The following is a 20,425-nucleotide window of genomic DNA, read 5'->3' on the forward strand; positions in this document are numbered from 1 at the left end:
TGTGCCATGGGGGCACTCTTTTCCTTCCGCCTTCACCATGGTCTCCACCATGGTGGAGGCGGAAGAGACTCCCTCCACTGCGCCTGCACGGGGATGCCGTGAGCGGCCGCTGACGCTCCCGCGCATGCGCCGCCCGGCAATGTCATTTCCGCGCCAGCTGGCGGGGCACCAAAGGCCTTTCCTGCCAGCTAGCGGGGCGGAAATCAGTCCAGCTCGGGCCTAGCCCCTCAAGGTTAGGGCTCAGACGGTCAAGATGCGGAGGATTCCGAAACTTTGGGCGGCGCGATGCCGGACTGATTTGCGAAGTTTTTGGCGCCAGTCGGCGGACATCGCGCCGATTACGGAGAATTTTGCCCCATGTCTGCATCTACTGAGAGAAAACAATCATGTTGGATTTAATTATGAATTACTGAACAGTATAATTCTTGCTTCAAGTTGCTATGCAAGACTTTATGTAGAATGGGAGAAAAGGAAATTACAACATGCAAACTATGAAAAATATTTAGTGAAAATTATTCAGCTTTAGAATGATCCCATCGTATAACAAACCAACTTCTCCATTATGAATTGTGGAGCTGCAGAGTGGATGGAGTATTGAGACGCATTCTGTAGACGTTAACATCTTCGACATTGTATCTGCAAACAAGCTCAGTTTGAAAATACTGAGACAGGGTCACATGGCCCTGTCTGGTCAAATTCATGCCATAGGACAAATTAGAGGCAAAATAAATGGTTGTCTTTTCGTTGCTGAGGTGCAGCAGAGTCTCGAGAATTGAAGGAATACTGTCATGAAAATACATAATGTCCGAGCAGAGGATATAGTCGTAGTCTGAGGGGAACAGGCTGTTGTCGAGGCCCCAGCGGAGGGCACGGACTTTGACCTGAGGTTTGAAGGAAGAAGGGATGTTGAAAGACACATTCCGTTCTATTCGATTCAGCAGCTCCGGTTTGTCTGTAATAGTGACATTGCCACCTGAAACGAGAAAAAGAGAGACTTATGTCCGTTATCGCCGTGAATGGGGGCACATCGTAAACTTTATTCCCAAGCACCATGTCTATAATTTACTTTTTCCCATTTTACGAACATTCTCTGGAAGTAACATCACAAGTAATCAGTGACTCTCCGGGTCTGGGCACTCGAGGTAAAGAATCACGGTAACAGGGGACAGCAGGTTAGAAGTACTGGTGATTCATCCTTTTAAATGTAATATTGTAAAATCATGTATTGATGCCCCCATTTGAGATAGTTAAGTTCTGGAAATAAGGAACAATGTAGGCAGAGGGCAAGTTACTCAGCCTGAAAAGCAGGTTCTGTTCTAATATGCATTTACGGGGTTGCAGCATGGCATCACTAGAAAGGAAGTATGTCATGTGATACAGATTTTGTTTCCCATTTGCTGTCAGCTAGAACACACACATCACTCAACAGCTCTGATATCATCTAGCTTTATGTCCATATATGTCTGTTCACATGGGCGTATTCTTAATAAATTACCCCAAAACATGTTTACCCACCCCTCTAAGAAATTAGTGATTATTTTTCATAATTACATCACCACACATCTCAACAGATTCTATCTAATGCATATCTTCACATTATTTCCCAGTTTTGATCAATATCCCTCCCAAAATAAAAAATCATTCCATCGAAGTTTTGAATCATTCAATTGTCTCCCTGCATCACAGATATTTGGGAGATATTTCCTGATTACTATTACCTTTTAGTTGGGAAAATAATACATCGTGATTTTTTTCACTGACATTTTCGGTTCGAATTTGAATGCGTGATTCCTTGTTCTGAATTTCCAAACAATGAAAATAGTTCCCCTTTGTCGACAATATGAAGCCCTTTTATCATCCTATAACCTTACAAGTTCAAAGTATTGGAGACTCTTCTTTGCAATCTGTCCTGATAATGTACCTATCTTAAATCTGGTAGCATTCTGCTGGATTGGCACTGTGCCCCCTCCATTGGCACTGTGCCCCCTCCAAGGCTGCTGAATTCTTCTCAGGGTGCAACAACCAGGTAAATAGTATCCTACCAGAGCAAAGATATACTGGCATTGGAGGCAGTCCATGGAAGGTTCTTTTGGTTGATCCTGGATATGGAGGTAGTTTCTTATCAGGAGATGTTGAGTATGTTGGGCCTGTAATCATTGCAGTTAAGCAGAATGGAAGACGTTACCTTATTGGGACATGTATGATCCTTGATGGCTTGACAGGGGAGATGCTGAGAAGCTGATTCCCCTGTGGGAAACTTTAGGACCAGAGGGTCTAATTTCAAAGGAAGGGGTCGACCTTTTAAGCCAAAGATTAGGAAGAATTTATTCTTTCAGAGCGTAATGAATCTACGGAATTCTCTACCGCAGAGAGCTGTAGAGGCTTGGTGATTAAGTTTGTTCAAGGCTGATTGGCAATAATAAAGATTATTTTTTAATAATTTGTATGTAGAAAAGCTGTTAAGGATTCTGTGCTAATAATCTTAAATTACTCGTGCTCCACATTCCTAGCAGGCAAAATTCAGCCGCAGTAGTTGATAACACATTACATAACATTACATCTAGTCATACCGAGCAAAAAGAATGATGGTCATGGTGTTTGTGATCAACGATGTCAATCGCAGGGCATGATTGCAACAGTTGCGCAAGGCAGTGTGCTAGGCCCAAACATCATGAGCCACTTCATGAAGGGCCTCCTCCTACACTGTACCAAGACTGTGGTTCTGTGACAAAGCAGCCGACTGGATAGGCAACCCAGTCACCATCATTCAACATCATCAACATTTACTTCTTCCAACCAGTGGTTTACACTGGCGGCGCTGTATAGAATCTGCATGATGTACTGCAGCAACTTACTAAGCCTCCTTAGACAGCACTTTCCAACTGAGACCTCTACCAGCGAGGAGGAGAAGCACAACAGATGTCTGGGAGCTCCACCAGCTGCAAGTTCCCCTCTAAGCCACAGACAATCCTGATTTGGAAATATATCGCTGTTCTTTCACTGCCACTGTGTAAAAAAACCTGGAATTCTCTCCCTAACAGCACTGTGGGGTTTGTACTGCACATGGACTGTAGCATCTCCAGAAAGCGGTTCATAATCACGTTGATGAGGGAAGGGCTGTGGATGTTGTGTACATGGACTTTAGTAAAGCATTTGATAAAGTCCCTCATGGCGGGCTGGTGCAAAAGATTAAAACACATGGGGTCAGAGGTGAACTAGCTGGATTGATCCAGAACTGGTTTGGCCATAGACGACAGAGGGTAGCAGTGGAAGGGTGTTTTTCCGAATTGAGGTCTGTAACTAGTGGTGTTCCATAGGGATCAGTACTGGGACCTCTGCTCTTTGTAATATATATAAATGACTTGGAAGAAAATGTAGCTGGTCTGATTAGCAAGTTTGCGGATGATACTAAGATTGCAGAATTTGCGGATAGTGGTGAAGATGGTCAGAGAATATAACAGGATATAGATAGGCTGCAAAATTGGGCAGAGAAATGGCAGATGGAGTTTAACCCGGACAAATGCGAGATGATTCATTTTGGTAGATTCAATTCTGGAGCATAGAGACACAGAGAGAACTGGGTGTGCAGGTCCACAGATCCTTAATAGTGGCAGCACAAGTGGAAACAGTGGTAAAGAAAGCATATGACATGCTTGCCTTCATAGGACGGGGTATCGAGTATAAAAGCTCAAAAATTATGTTACCGTTATGTAGAACGTTGGTTTGGCCATATTTGAAATACTGTGTCCAATTCTGGTCACCACATTACCAGAAGGACGTGGAGGCTTTGGAGAGAGTACAGAAAGGGTTTACCAAGATGTTGCCTGGTATGGAGGGTATTAGCTAAGAGGAGAGACTAAATAAACTCGGATTGTTCTCCCTAGAGAGACGGAGACTGACGTGTGACCTGATAGAAGTTTATAAAATTATTCGGGGTATAGAGAGGGTGAACAGTTGGAGGCATTTCCCCAGGGCAGAATTGAAAATTACAAGGGGGCACAGGTTCAAGGTGAGGGGGGAAAGGTTCAGTGGAGATGTGGGGGGGGGGGTTTTTACACAGAGGGTGGTGGTGGCCGAATGCACGGCCGAGTGAGGTGGTTGATGCAGATACGTTAGCGACCTTTAAGACTCATCTGGGTAGTCACATGAACAGACAGAGTACAGAGGATACAGCTGGTTGGTCTAGATAAGACATGTCATTGGCATAGGTGTGGAGGGCCGAAGGGCCTGTTCTTTGTATTGTTCTTAGTTTTTTTGTTTGTCAAGGGCAATTCATGATGGGAGATAAATGCTGCTTTAGCCACTGGTAACCAGAGCCCATGAAAGAATTGAAAAATGCACAAGCACCACACACACAGAGGGTTGCTCATTCATTTCATTCACACTTCAAAAATTATTGTTCCTCTTGTTGGTACATCAGGGGCGAAATTCTCCTACCCGCCCCGCCACATTTCTGCTCCGACCGGCCGGCGGGAGTCTCCGTAACACCGGCCGGTCAATGGGGTTTCCCATTGCGGGGCAGCCCCACGCCGTCGGGAAACCCCCCGGGCGCCGGCAAAACGGAGACTCCCGCCGGCGGAGAATGACGCCCCAGGTGTCTTTTACTCACCCAGAAGAGCAGCAAGGATGCTCACAATTCCAGTGCCCGCTCCAAGTTCAATCACTTTCTTCTCCGAAAATCTTATTCCCTCTTCCTCAAAGTACTGACACAGACCAAGGGCCTAGAACATGAAAAATCATATTTCTGTGTTACAATGCAGCAGTGAAAGAGCATCATGTGAGCGTGTGAACATGCAAATTAGGGGCAGCAGTAAACCATTCAGTTGATCGAGTCTGCTTCACCATTTAGAACAGTTTTGCTGGTCAGGTGTGGTCTCAAACCTACTTTCCTGTCTACCCCCTATATGGTTGACCCTTGTCAATTAAGAAACTAAGATATTCAATTACCCAGCGTGCGCTATTCTCTCGGGGGAAGTATTCCAAAAACTCACAATCCTCTGCGAGAGAATAGATCGGTGTATCAGGATTGTAAAAAGGACACCACTAATTTTGAAACTATATCCTTTAGTTCTAAACTCTTCCATAAGGGGAAATATCCATCCAGCATCCACCTAATTTCCCGCAGCATTTTCATTCACATCATCTCTCATTCTTCAAAACCCGAATGGATGTCGGGCCTACCTGTCCAACATTTCCTCACAACATAGCACCCTCATCCGTGGAACCAGTCGCGTCCCTGATTTGTTTCTGAGTCTATTTTATCATTCCTCAAATAAGCAGACCAAAACTGTTATCATTACTCCAGATCTGACCATAGAGGGCCGGATCTCGAATAACGACGAGTCAGAATACAGGAGGGAGATAGAGAACCTCGTGGAGTGGTGCAGCGACAACAATCTCTCCCTCAATGCCAGCAAAACCAAAGAGCTAGTCTTTGACTTCAGGAAACAAAGTACTGTACACACCCCTGTCAGCATCAACAAAGCTGAGGTGGAGATGGTTAGCAGCTTCAAATTCTGAGCGGTACACATTTCCAAAAATCTGTCCTGGTCTACCCACGCCGACGCTGCAACCAAGAAATAACAACAGTGCCTATACTTCCTCAGGAAACTAAGGAATTTTGGCATGTCGGCATTGACTCTTACCAACTTTGACAGATGCACCATAGAAAGCATCCTATCTGGCTGCATCACAGCCTGGTATGACAACTGCTCAGCACAAGACCACACGAAATGTCAGAGCGTCGTGAACACAGCCCAGTCCATCACACGAACCTGCCTCCCATCCATTGACTCCATCTACACCTCCCGCTGCCTGGGGAAAGCGGGCAGCATAATCAAAGATCCCTCCCACCCGGCTTACTCACTCTTCCAGCTTCTTCCATCCGGCAGAAGATGCAAAAGTCTGAGAGCACGCACAAACAGATTCAAAAACAGCTTCTCAGCTTCTTCCCCGCTGTTGCCAGACTCCTAAACGACCCTCTTATGGCCTGACCTGATTAACACGACACCCCTGTATGCTTCACCCGATGCCGGTGTTATGTAGTTACATTGTGTACCTTGTGTTGCCCTATTATGTATTTTCTTTTTCTTTTATTTTATTTTCATGTACTTAATGATCTGTTGAGCTGCTCGCAGAAAAATACTTTTCACTGTACCTCGGTACACGTGACAATAAACAAAATCCAAAAATCCAAATCATGCGATATTAACAAAACATCCGCACTTGTATTTTCTAATTCCCTTGCAATAAACTCGATCATTCCATCTGCCTTCCTAACCTCTTGCTGTGCCATCATATTAACCTTTTTGTGATTCATGTATTACGACACTCAGACCCGTTTTGTTTTCCAATCCTTCACCATTTCTATACTACTTTCCTATTGATCCTACAAGTTCACCTGGCATCAGGAATGGTCCTGATTTGGCTGTAACGTTTGATGGGAGATGGTCAGCACTCGCCCACATTTCAATGTAAAACAGACAGCAACTTCAGCTGACTGGGCGTATGCTTTTATAAGTGGACTCCCGGAGGTTTCCATCAGTGATACCTGGTTCTTCCATAGGCGACATGATTGCATTCTTTGTAAAGGAAAGAAATAGCAAATAAAAGAAATGTGAATCTAAGAGCAGAACCAGGTGGTTGAAAGGATAAAAAAGAGCTGAGTGGATGTTTATATCTCCTAAGGAAAGATAAACAGCTGTTTGTGAGTACAGTTGGGTAGGTAGCCCTACTACTTTTGGTTACAATTGTTAAGATATCATTCTGTGATTCATTGTTTGTAAGAAATATATTCTACAACAACAAAGCATGGTGAAGAAGGACCCTGGTTTATATTGTTTGATATTAAAAAGGATTATTTTGGTTTAAGGTGCAAGACCATGCAGGAGAACTCCAAGTCATGGTTTACTCTGAATGTTCCATGTGTGAGACCAGGAAAGCTTCCAGTTCCCAGGACCAGCTCGTGTGCAGGAAGTTTCTCCAGCTGCATCTCCCGAACCCCGAGACACTGTGGAGTAACCCCCGAGGCAGAGAGTATGGTGGAAATCAGGTGTAGAGAGGTGGTCACAATGCAGGTTCATACTCCCCAGGCAGGAAGGGAATGGGTGGCCACCAGGCAGAGCTAGTTGACTTGTCAGGCAGTGCACAAATATTCTGTGTTTAATCTTATTCATGGGGGCAGGATTAGTGAACAAGCCTGATTTCAATCTTGCGGCCCACTGAGATGAAGAAGGACCATTCATGTGGCCCACACACGAGGCGAGTTTTCCCATTCATCCCAGTTGGAGATCATACGTGAATGCAAGGGCAAAATTCAGAGTGGGGTTACTCAATGCACAGAACGCGAGCTACAGCTGTTTGTCATTCGCGGAAATAAACTGACTCAGAAACACAACACAACGTGATCTAATTTACTGATGATACAAGGGAAGAGACAACATGGATTGACCGGGGGATAAATCTGACAAAATATGAAGCTGTGCAGGATACTGACGAATGACATTTAAACAGTTTGTCAAATGTGCTACAGTATGTCTGAAAAATAACAGCATGCATACTTCTAGATAGCAGTGATACTGTTTTCCTGATGGGGTTGAGCGTGAAAGAGAATAACAATCTGAATAGACTCTGGCACACCAGGAAAGAGGTTATCTCTGGGAATACACAGGTGAAACAGACGGAGGAATGTCAGAGAAATTTGTGAGGAAGGTATAGTGCATGCAGTTACAATCAGCAAGAAACAATGGAGGCAGTGCTGGTCGCACTGTGGAGAAGAGCCATGAGACTGGCAGTACGGAGAAGTAAATGAGTGTTAATCCTTTTTGTAAAAGTCTCACTCCTGTTTGTATTTTGCATTTAACTGCAATTTATTGGCCAAAGCCTTACGTACATTTTCAGAACGCCATTGCAAGAATAATTGAACTTAGTTCCTTGGCGAAAACAGTCAAAACCACTGTTTCTGTAACTGGGATGACCAAAATCCTTCAGCAGGATATAAACTGACATTTCAGTGCGACATAGCATGGGCTATGTTTTACCAATCCTGGTCAAGACCCCAACAGTGGACAGCGGACTGAATAGAATCCTCAAGATTTTATTTTAACTTTGTAAAACTGTGAGGAAAGTATACCTCACTCCAGGAGTGGTTTCATGATGAAATAGGGATAGGGATAGCATAGATTAAAACAAATTTTACAGCAACACAGTGTTAAAACATCTTTAATATTACACCAGAAAATAACTTACAATGATCCCTTAATCAATAAGGTGATTTCAATAATCCTTAACTGCTATCTTTATTCCCACTCAAACAAAAAGCAAAAACAATGTTGGCCGGGATTCCTGGCCCAGCAATTCAGCGGTCTTCAGGGGGGGCCAGCACGGCATCGGAGTGCTGTGCGCTGTTCCGGCGCTGAAAGGTGGCCATGCACAACCAGCGCGGGTCCGGGCGTGCACGTGGTTGCCATCTCCACGCGGGCGCAGAGCAATATGTCGGAGACCGACAACAGGCCCGCGCAGAAGGAGGTAGGCCACCTACATATCGCAGGCACCCACCGATCAGAACCCCCGATCACAGGCCTGAACCCTGTGGAGCCCCCCCCCCCCACTAGAATGTCCACCGCGGCCGAGGGTCCGAGCTGCTGCTGGGTGGTACCAGGTTGGAACCACACCGGCGGGACTCGGCAGAACTTGGCAGGAGACTGACCGGTTGCCCACCCGTGGAGAATTGCGGTTCCCGACCGGCGCCGCGGCGACCGTGTGCACGCGACTAGCGGGTCCATGGAGAATTGGGGAAGCACCGTCACGCCAGATTTCCAGCATGACCGGCTATTGTGTGCACCTATGCCAGGTGCGATTCTGGCACGGAGAGTCGGAGAATCCCGCCCCTCAGCTCTCAGTTCACTGTTAAAACAATTACCACTCAGAAATGCCTGCTTTACAGATGTTCTTTGAGAAAGAGGAATCTTCTGACACTGCTTAAAGAAAAGATTTGAGTCCTGTCAGAACCATGCAGAAACTCTGGCTGTATTTCGTCATAAGCTTGTTTCAGCTCACCTTCGAATCAGGCAAGTCTGAACTGCGCGGAAAGACTGCTAATCTGTCTACAGGCATATCTTTAACACAACTGTGGTGAGAGACAAATGTTTGACATCTGCTCAGAGCTCCATCTAACTTGCAACTAACCTCCGCTTTTCTGCAAAATGCCTGGTGCCTTGGCTTCTCCTTGACTTCATCTCAGAAGCTGAAATCTAATTAACACCAGAGGAAACCCTCCTTAATCCCAAAGAAAACGTTAATTAACACAAGCTTTTAATGTGGTTCCAAACCTTGCAAACCAGGATTTTTTTAAAAACGTGACTGCAGCAGTCATACATGCAGTTGCGCAGGCTTTTAACCCTTACCGCACCAAATACATATAATGCAATATATCTTAAATTCCTCCATTCATCCCTTGTGGCTGTGAACACAATTCTTGAAGTTAGGTGATTAAAGAGTTAGGTGAGGAAGGGAAGCATGTCCGCCGTTGCTCTTGCCCTTATACCCTGTAGGAATATGTTCTTTCTCATCTGCAGGGTAGAGGGGCAATGTTTACTGAGCGTCTTGAAAGTGGTTAAGGTGTATTTTATTGGTAAACAAAGAACAAAGAATAATACAGCACAGGAACATGCCCTTCAGCCCTCCAAGCCTGTACCGGTCATGATACCAAGCTTTGCCAAAACCCTCAGCACTTCCTAGTGCCGTATCCCTCTATACCCGTTCTATCCATGTGTTTGTCAAGATGTGTTTTTAATGCCGTTAATGTAACTGTTTCCACTGGCAACGCGTTACAGGAACTCACCAACCTCAGTGAAAAAAACCTGCCTCGCACATCACCTCTAAACTTTGCCCAATGGACCTCAGCCCTACTCCCCCTGGTGACTGACCCCTCCACCCTGGGAAAGAGTGCCTGCCCATCCACTCTATCTATGCCCCTCATAATCTTGTAGACCTCTATCAGGTCACCCCTCAATCTCCGTCTTTCTTATGAAAACAGTCCGAGTCTATTCAGTCTCTCCACATAGCTAATACCCTCCAGACCAGGCAACATCCTGGTAAACCTCCTATGCACCCTCTCCAAAGCCTCCACATCCTTCTGGTAGTGTAGCGACCAGAATTGTGCACAATGTTCCAAGTGCAGCATTACCAAGGTTCTATACAACTGTAGCATGACTTGCCAGTTTTTATACTCGATGCCCCATCCAATGAAGGCAAGCATTCCGTATGCTTTCTTGACTACCTTGCCCACTTGTGTTACCACCTTCAAAGATCTGTGGACCTGCATGCCAACATCTCTCTGACTTTCTATATTCCTAAGAGTTTTGCCATTTACGGTATATTTCCCCTCTATGTCAGACCTAACAAAATGCATTACCTCACATTGGTCCGGAATAAACTCCATTTGCCATTTTTCTGCCCAAGTCTCCAACCTATCTAAGTCCTGCTGTCGCCTCTGACAATCCTCAACACTATGTGCCACTCCACCAACCTTGATGCCATCTGTGAACATTCTGAATTTTCTCTCCGTGTACCCGAACGGGCGTTGGAATGTGGCGACTAGGGGCCTTTCACAGTAACTTCATTGCAGTGTTAATGCAAGCCTAATTGTGACAATAAAGATTATTATTATTAATTAGACCAGCTACATTTTTCTCCAAATCATTTATGCATACTGCAAACAACAGATGCTCCAGCTCAGATCCCTGTGGAACACCATTAGTAACAACCTTCCATTCAGAAAAAAAACCTTCTACTGCTACACTTTGTCTTCTGTGACCAAGTCAGTTCTGTATCCACCTTACCACCTCACTTCTGATCCCGTATGACTTCACCTTTTGTACCAGTCTGCCATGAGGCACCTTGTCAAAGGCTTTACTGAAGTCCAGGTAAACAACATCCACCGCCCTCTCCACATCAATCATCTTTGTTACCTCCTCAGAAAACTGGATCAAGTTAGTGAGGCACGACCTCCCTTCACAAAATCATGCTGTCTATCGCTAATGAGTCCATTTGTTTCCAAATGGGTATAAATCCTGTCCCTGAGAACTCTCTCCTACTACCAACGTGAGGCTCACCGGTCTATAGTTTCCAGGATTATCCCTGCTACCTTTCTTAAATAGCGGTACCACATTAGCTTTTCTCCAGTCCTCTCAGATCTCACCTGTAGCCAATGATGATACAAAGATGTCAGTCAAGGCAATTTACTCCCTTGCGTCCCTCAATATTCTGGGATAAATTCCATCCTGCCCAGGAGACTTATCTACCTTAATATCATTTAAAAGACCCAATACCTGCTCCTTTTCAATGTTAACATGATCCAGACTGTCCACACACCCTACCCAAGAATCATTTTCCACAAAGACCCTTTTTTTCGTGAACACTAATGCAAAGTATTAATTTAGTACCTCGCCCATTTCCTCTGGCTCAACACATATATTTCCCCGATTGTCCTTAGGTGGTCCAATCCTTTCCCTGGCCACCTGCTTGCTTTTTACATATGAATAAAATGCTTTGGGATTCACCTTAGTCCTACTTGCCAAGAACTTTTCATTACCCGTCCTAGCCCTCCGGATTTCCTGCTTAAGTACTGTCCTCCTTTCTTTGTACTCCTCAATGGTTTCAACTGTTCCCATCCTTCTAGAATGTACGAAAGCCTCGTTTTACTTTTTGACGAGGTTAAAGGTTAGAAAGAATACCAATTGGTGGTTAGGTTAATCAAAGATATATAAAAAAGGAAAATACGTTATTGAGCATTGCAAATAAGAAACTGATTCAAACACATTAAGGATGGCAGGTCAGGTGATGTATCACAGCTGCAGCATGTGGGGGCTCCTGGATGCCAGTGTGATCTGGGGATAAACTCAGATGTTTGTGGCTCGAGGGGTTTGGCTCAGAATAACTGAACTGTCGGCTGCGTTGTCAAACACCAGGGAGGGGGAAGGTTACCTGAAACAAAAGAGAAAATGCTGGAAAATCTCAGCAGGTCTGGCAGCATCTGTAGGGAGAGAAAAGAGCGAACGTTTCGAGTCCGATGACTCTTTGTCAAAGCTAACAGACAGAGAAAGTGGGAAATATTCATACTGTGGAGTGAGAATGAAAGATGAGTCATAGCCACAGAAACCCAGGGAAACCGGGTGCTAATGTCCACAGAAACCAAGGGGAAAAAGTGTTAATGGCAGTCCCAGAGAGAACAAAATATGTGAAAGGCCAAACAGCAGAGGAACTAACATCAGAGGGTGAACTGTGACAGATGGAGATGTGGGAGGAGGGGAAGGGGGAAGCAAAGAGCAGAAAGGTTGATACGATTGGGGGGGGGGGGGTTAATATATATTAAGAAAGAGAGAAATGGTAAAAGACAGTTAAAATGAAATGGGATGAAAATAAATGGGTCAAGGTGGGGTAGAGCTGATCATCTGAAGTTGTTGAATTCGATGTTCAGGCCGGAAGGCTGTAGCGTGCCTAACCGGAAGATGAGACGTTGAGCTTCACTGGAACATTGCAGCAGGCAAGAACAGACATGTGGGAATGGGAGCAGGGTCTTGTGTTAAAATGGCAAGCAACAGGAAGGTCGGGGTCCTGAATGCGCACAGACCGAAGATGCTCAGCAAAGCGATCACCCAGTCTGCGTTTGGTCTCTCCGATATAGAGGAGACCACATTGGGAGCAGCGAATGCAGTAGACCAAATTGGAAGAGGTGCAAGTGAAACGCTGCTGAACCTGGAATGAGTGTTTTGGGCCTGGGATGTTCAGCATGGAAGAGGTAAAAGGGCAGGTGTCACACCTTCTGCGATTGCATGGGAAGGTGCCATAGGTGATGGGAGAGGTACTGGGTGTGGAAGGTTACTTGGATGATTTTTACAAGTAGGAAGTCATACCAATTAGCATAGGATCTGCTGAACTGGTAGGTGGTCAGTAACAGGAGGGTGTGACTGTGAGTGAGGCGGATGGGGAACCAGAGGGAAAGTGTGCAGGAGCCTCAGGCTTTGCAATTCTGCAATAAGTTGAGGTTCTTTCAGAGAATCACAGAAAGACACAGTGCAGAAGAGGCCCTTTATTTTTTTATTTGTTTTTCATTACTCATTTACGGGACGTGGGCGTCGCTGGTTAGGTCAACAAGTATTTCCCATCCCTAATTGCCCTTCAGAAGGTGGTGGTCAGCTGCCGTCTTGAACCACTGCAGTTAAGTACATGAATAGGAGGGGAATAGAGGGATACAGACCCCGGAAATGCAGAAGATTTTAGTTTAGTCGGGCAGCATGGTCGGCGCAGGCTTGGATGGCCGAAGGGTCCGTTCCTGTGTTGTACTTTTCTTTGTTCTTTGTTCTTGAGGTGTAGGTACATCCACTGTGCTGTTAGAGAGGGAGTTCCAGAATTTTGTCCCAGCAACAGCGAAGGAACGGCGATATATTTCCAAGTCAGGGCGGTGAGTGGCTTGGAAGGGAACCTCCAGGTGGTGGAGTTCCCAGGTATTTGCTGCTCTTGCCTGTCTAGATGATAGAGGTTGCGGGATGGAACGGTGCTGTCGAAGAAACCTCAGTGAGTTACTGCAGTGCATCTTGTAGATGGTACACACGGCTGCCAATGTGCATCGGTGGCGGGTGATTTGAATGTTTGTGGAAGGAGGAGCAATCAAGCGGGCTGCTATGTCCTGGATGGCGTCAAGCTTCTTGTGTGTTGTTGGAGCTGCACTCATCCAGGCAAGTGGAGAGTATTCCATTGCACTCCTGACCTGTGCCTTGTAGTTGGTGAACAGGCTTTGAAGGGTCAGGAGGGAGTTACTCACCGCAGGATTCCGAGCCTTTGACCTGCCCTGGTAAACACAGTATTAATGTGGCTAGTCCAGTTCAGTTTCTGATCAATAGTATCTCCCAGAATGCTGATTATGGGGAATTCAGCGATGGTAATGCCATTGAATGTCACGGGGCAATGGTTAGATCCTCTCTTGTAGGAGATGGTGATTGCCTGGCACTTGTGTGGTGCAAATGTAACTTGACACTTACTACATTTGGATATGGACTGCTTCAGTATCTGAGGAGTCGCGAATGGTGCTGAACATTGTGCAGTCATCAGCAAACATCCCCACTTCTGACCTTTTGATGGAAGGCACGTCATTGATGAAGCAGCTGAAAGTGGTTGGGCCTGGCACATTACCCTGAGGAACACATGCAGTGATGTCCTGGAGCAGCGATGACTGCCCTCCAACCACCACAACCATCTTCCTTTGTCCCAGGTATGATCCAAGCAGCGGAGAGTTTTGCCAGAGCTTGTTGATAACATACTCGGTCAAATGCTGCCTGGATGTCAAGGGCAATCACTCTCACCTCACCTCCGGAATTCAACTATTTTGTCCATGTTTGAACCAAGGCTGTAATGAGGTCAGGAGCTGAGTGACCCTGGCACAACCCAAACTGAGCGTCCGTGAGCAGGTTATTGCTGAGTAAGTGCCGCACTGTTGATGACCCCTTCCATCACTTTGCTGATGATGGAGAGTAGACTATAGGGCGGTAATTGGCTGGGTTGGATTTGTCCTGTTTCTTGTGTACAGGACACACATGGGCAATGTTCCACATTGCCGGGTAGATGCCAGTGTTGTAGCTCTAATGGAACAGCTTGCCTCGGGGTGAGGCAAGTTCTGGAGCACAAGTCTTCAGTACTATTGCCGGGATATTGTCAGGGCCCAGTGCCTTTGCAGTATTCAATGTCTTCAGCCCTTTCTTCATAGTGCATAGAGTGAATCATATGAACTGAAGTCTGACATTTGTGATGCTGGGGACCTCTGGAGGAGGCTGACATGGATCACCACTGGCTGAACACTGTTTCAAATGCCTCAGCCTTGTTTTGTACATATGTGCTGGGCTCCTCCATGGGTAAGTTTAGCCCATTGAGTCTCTACCTACATATGTGGAACACCTGACCAACCTAGCGAATCCCATTTGCCAGCACTTGTCTCATAGCATTGCATGTTATGACATGCCAAGTGCTCATATAGGTACTTTGTAAAGGGTGTGAAGCAATCTGCCTCTACAACCCTCCCAGGCAGTGCATTCCAGACCGTCACCACTCTCTGGATAAAAATGTTTTTCCTCACATCTGCCTCAATCTTCTGCCCCTCACTTTGACCTTGTGCCCCCCCATGTCTTTCCGTTCAACTAAGGGGAACAGCTGCTCCCTATCCGTCCTGTCCATGCTCCTCTTAATCTTGCACACCTCGATCATGTCGCCCCTCAGTCTTTTCTCCAGCGAAAACAATTAAAACCTATCCAACCTCTCTTCATAAGTGAAATGTTCCATCCCCACGGGGCAACATCCTGGTGAATCTCCTCTGCAGCCCCTCCAGTGCAATCACATCCTTCCTATAATATGTCAATCAGAATTGCACACAGTACCTCAGTAGTGGCCTCACCAAAGATTATTCAACTCCAACATGACCTCACTGATTTTGTAAACTATGCCTTGATTGATAAAGCAAAGTGTCGCATATTCCTTTTTCACCACCCTAAAAATGTACCCTTCCGCCTTCAGATATCTACGGACAAACAAGGCAAGGTTCTTTTTGTTATATTACCATGACTGGTAGTATGTTGTATTCTTTGTCTTTTCCTCCAGAATGACTAGATGTAGTGTTGACAAAGAATATACCAATCAAAAGATTGAAACAAAGTAATTCATTATTACGCAACTAATCAAATGAAGTTTGCACACTCTACTGAGTTATAGATAATAAACATATGTACAAAACAAGGCTGAGGCATTTGAATCTGTACGACAGTATTCAATAGTTTATCTAACTACTAACTACACTATGACTTGCCCTTGTGCTATATATCTTGTGGTAAACCACTGTTGCACCTCTATTAGGTGATGTACAGGTACGTTGGTAGTCTCTGCCTGCTTGCTCCGCCCAGTAGGCAGAGTATAAATGTGTGTGTCCTCCATGCTGCAGCTATTTCGCAACCTGCTGTGGGAGGCCACACATCTTAGAGCAATAAAGCCTCAGTTGTATCCAACTCAAGTCTCTGTGCAATTGATCGTGCATCAATTTATTGCTCTAAGATTTTCAAAAGATGGACCTCCATATCAAGCCGGATCGCCTGCAGCTGGATCCACAATCAAGCGACGCCAAAAAGGACTTTCAGCACTGGCTAGCTTGTTTCGAGGCGCACAGCAACTCGGCGCCCAGCCCTGTCTCGAAGGCTCAGAAAATACAGATCTTGTACTCAAGGTTGAGCTCCAACGTCTTTCCGCTGATCCAGGACACGCCAAACTATGACGCTTCTCAAAGAAAATTACGCTCAGAAGATGAACACGCTCTTCGCCCGGCACGTACTCGCCACTCGCTCTCAACTCCCTGGTGAGTCCATAGAAGACTTCTGGCGGGACCTAATCCCACTCATCCGGGACTGTGAGTGTCAGGCCGTGATGGCCACGGAACATTCAAACCTCCTTATGGGGATTTGGGTCAGACCTCATACGCCAGCGACTGTTAGAAGGGGCCACGCGTGACCTAGCAGGGGCAAAGAAGCTAGCGCTCGAACGGCTGCCCCAGCCAATACACCTGCGCTACGAGCCAGCCAGCATACCCGGAGGTCCCCAATGTTGCTTTTGCGGCCAGCAGAAACACTCCTGCCAACGCTGCCCGGCCCGCGCTGCCCTTTGTAAGGCTTGTGGTAAGAAGGGGCTCTTCGCCGCGCTGTGCCAGGACTGTGCAGTCGCCGCTATCGCCCCCACCCCCTCATTCACGGACAATGGGCACCGCCATCTTCACCTCCCCAGACCACACGCGGGCCAGTGGGCGCCGCCATCTTCTCCCCCTCAGACCACGTGCAGCCAGTGGGCGCCGCCATCTTCTCCCCCTCAGACCACGTGCAGCCAGTGGGCGCCGCCATCTTCTCCCCCTCAGACCAAGCACGGCCAGTGGGCGCCGCCATCATCCCCTCCGCACAACACGTGCGGCCCATGGGCGCCTCCATTTTGTCCTCCTCAAGATCTTCAGGCACCGCCACCTTGTCTCCCCCACGGCACATGGGCACCGCCAGCGTTCCAGGACCTGTGCCCCCCGGGCTCCCCATCATCCGACACCAGCGACAACCGACCACGACTCACCTCAGTGACCATCGACCAGTCTCGTCCGCACAACCTGGCCACCGCATCGACCAGCGTTAAAATCAATGGACACGCGACCTCTTGCCTGGTGGACTCCGGGAGTACTGAAAGCTTCATCCACCCGGATACAGTAAGGCGCTGCTCCCTCGCGGTACACCCCGCCAACCAAGAATCTCCCTGGCCCCCGGATCCCATTCCGTGGCGATCCGAGGGTACTGTACGGTCACATTCACGGTCCAAGGCGTAGAATTCAGCGGCTTCCGCCTCCATGTCCTCCCTAACCTCTGCACTGCCCTACTACTCGGCCTGGACTTCAAGTGCAACCTCCAGAGCCTAACCCTGAAATTCGGCGTGCCTCTACCACTCCTTACTGTGTGCGGCCTCACGACCCCAAAGGTCGATCCACCTTCCCTCTTTGCAAATCTAACCTCGGATTGCAAACCCATCGCCACCAGGAGCAGACGGTACAGCACCCAGGACTGGATCTTCATCAGGTCCGAGGTCCAGCGGCTGCTTCGGGAAGGCCAGCAACAGCCCCCGGAGAGCTCAAGTTGTAGTAGTTAAAACTGGGGAGAAGCACAGGATGGTCGTGGACTACAGCCAGACCATCAATCAGTACACGCAGCTCGCCGTGTACCCCCTCCCACGCATATCTGATATGGTCAATCAGATTGCACAGTAATGGGTCTTCTCAACGGTAGACCTCAAATCTGCCTACCACCAGCTCCCCATTCGTAAATCGGACCATCCATACACTGCCTTCGAGGCAGACGGTCGCCTCTATCACTTCCTCAAGGTTCCTTTCGGCGTCACCAACAGGGTCTCGGTCTTCCAAAGGGAGATGGACCGAATGGTCGACCGGTACGGTTTGCGGGCCACCTTTCCGTACCTAGACAACGTCACCATCTGTGGCCATGACCAGCAGGACCACGATGTCAACCTTGCTAAATTCCTCCGCACCGCCAGTCTCCTAAACCTCACCTACAACAAGGAGAAGTGCGTGTTTAGCATGACCCGCTTAGCCATCCTCGGCTATGTGGTCCAGAACGGAGTTCTGCGGCCCGATCCCGACCACATGCGCCCCCTCATGGAGCTCCCCCTCCCCCACTGCCCCAAGGCCCTCAAACGCTGTCTGGGGTTCTTTTCATACTACGCCCAGTGGGTCCCAAACTATGCGGACAAGGCCCGCCCACTCATACAGTCCACCCATTTTCCCCTGACGGCCGAGGCCCAACATGCCTTCGCCCATATCAGGGCCGATATCGCCAAGGCCGGGATGCACGCAGTAGACGAGACACTGCCCTTTCAAGTTGAGAGCGACGCATCAGACGTCGCCCTAGCCGCCACCCTCCTTCAGGCAGGCAGACCCGTGGCATTCTTTTCCTGCACCCTTCATGCCTCAGAAATTCGGCACTCATCCGTCGAAATAGAAGCCCAGGCTATCGTTGAAGCTGTGCGGCATTGGAGGCATTACCTGGCCGGCAGGAGATTCACTCTCCTCACTGACCAATGGTCGGTAGCCTTCATGTTCAATAACACACAGCGGGGCAAGATCAAGAACGATAAGATCTTGAGGTGGAGAATCGAGCTCTCCACCTACAAGTGCGAGATTTTGTATCGCCCCGGCAAGCTCAACGAGCCCTCAGACGCCCTATCCTGAGGTAAATGTGCCAACGCACAAGTAGACCGACTCCGGGCCCTGCACGACAGCCTTTGTCACCCGGGAGTCACACGGTTGTACCATTTTAAAAAGGCCCACAATCTGCTCTACTCCGTTGATGAAGTACGGACAATCACCAGGGACTGCCAGGTCTGTGCGGAGTGCAAGCCGCACTTCTACCGGCCGGACCGTGCGTGCCTGGTGAAGGCCTCCCGCCCCTTTGAGCGCCTCAGCGTGGATTTCAGAGGGCCCCTCCCCTCCACCGACCGTAACACGTATTTTCTCAGTGTGGTCGATGAGTACTCCAGATACCACTTCGCTATCCCATGCCCCGACATGACGTCTGCCACCGTCATCAAAGCCCTCAACACAATCTTCGCACTATTCAGCTTCCCCGCCTACGTCCACAGTGACAGGGGATCCTCATTCATGAGTGATGAGCTACATCAGTTCCTGCTCAGCAGGGGTATCGCCTCCAGCAGGACGACAAGCTACAACCCCCGGGGAAACGGACAGGTAGAGAGGGAGAACGGGATGGTATGGAGGGCCATCCAACTGGCCCTACAGTCCAGGAACCACCCGACCTCCCGCTGGCAGGAGGTCCTCCCTGATGCACTACACTCCATCCGGTCACTACTGTGCACTGCTACGAATAACGCACCCCACGAACGTCTTTTTACCTTCCCCAGGAAGTCCACATCCGGTGTGTCGCTCCCGACTTGGCTCGCAGCTCCAGGACCCGTCCTGCTCCGTAGACACGTCCGACCCCACAAGGCAGACCCGTTGGTGGAGGGGGCGCAATTGCTCCATGCGAACCCCCAGTATGCCTACATGGCGTACCCCGACATCCGCCCGGATACTGTCTCCCTCAGGGACCTGGCACCAGCAGGTTCCACACACACACACCCCTCCGGCCCGGCGCCACCCTCCCCTCCCCCGGCGCTCCCAGCATTAACCCCCCCAGGACTATCCGTCCTCCCCCTGCCCACGCCCGAGGATGAAGAGGATTTTGGCACGCTCCCGGAGTCACCGAAGACCAGAACAGCATCGGCATCGCCGCCACCACTACGTCGCTCCCAGTGGAACATCAAGGCCCCGGACCGGTTAAACCTCTAACTGGTCCACTGGACTTCAAAAGACATTTTGTTTCTCTCAAATTTTGTAAATGTAAAACCCATTTGTTGTATATACTTCTCCGCCACGCCCGTCGGACTCAATTTTAACAGGGGGTGAATGTGGTAAACCACTGTTGCACCTCTATTAGGTGATGTATGGTAGGACCTGTACTACTGGTACATTGGTAGTCCCTGCCTGCTGGCTCCACCCAGTAGGCGGAGTATAAATGTGTGTGTCCTCCATGCTGCAGCCATTTCGCCAGCTGCTGTGGGAGGCCACACATCTTAGAGCAATAAAGCCTCAGTTGTATCCAACTCAAGTCTTTGTGCAATTGATCGTGCATCATATCTCAAATCTATTTTCACTCTACTCTCTCCATGTTCTGTTCAGCTTCTCCATCAGCTTCTCCCAGAATTCCTAGAGAGGCTGTCATCTATGCAGTGAATTAGTAATGCCCTCTAGCAATTGATTTGCACATAGATGCAATTATTAACATTTCACTATTCT

The 20,425-nt window shown here is 48.0% G+C and overlaps 1 protein-coding gene across 2 annotated transcripts in view; it reads right to left on the reverse strand.

Moving 5' to 3' along the window:
- Window positions 1–467: 467 nt before the first annotated feature.
- Window positions 468–20,425, reverse strand: part of LOC140389249 (EEF1A lysine methyltransferase 3-like) — a 28,118-nt gene continuing 8,160 nt past the window's right edge. For both annotated transcript variants that reach the window (XM_072473428.1, XM_072473427.1), the window contains exons 3-4: window positions 4,610–4,721; window positions 468–973 (exon numbers count right to left, since the gene is read on the reverse strand). In XM_072473428.1, coding sequence (XP_072329529.1) covers window positions 561–973; window positions 4,610–4,721 — 525 coding nt within the window. In that variant the 3' untranslated portion in view covers window positions 468–560. The remainder of the gene's footprint in view (window positions 974–4,609; window positions 4,722–20,425) is intronic.

The sequence above is a fragment of the Scyliorhinus torazame genome, chromosome 14 (assembly GCF_047496885.1).
Source record: "Scyliorhinus torazame isolate Kashiwa2021f chromosome 14, sScyTor2.1, whole genome shotgun sequence".
In the NCBI taxonomy this organism is placed as follows: Eukaryota; Metazoa; Chordata; class Chondrichthyes; order Carcharhiniformes; family Scyliorhinidae; genus Scyliorhinus; species Scyliorhinus torazame.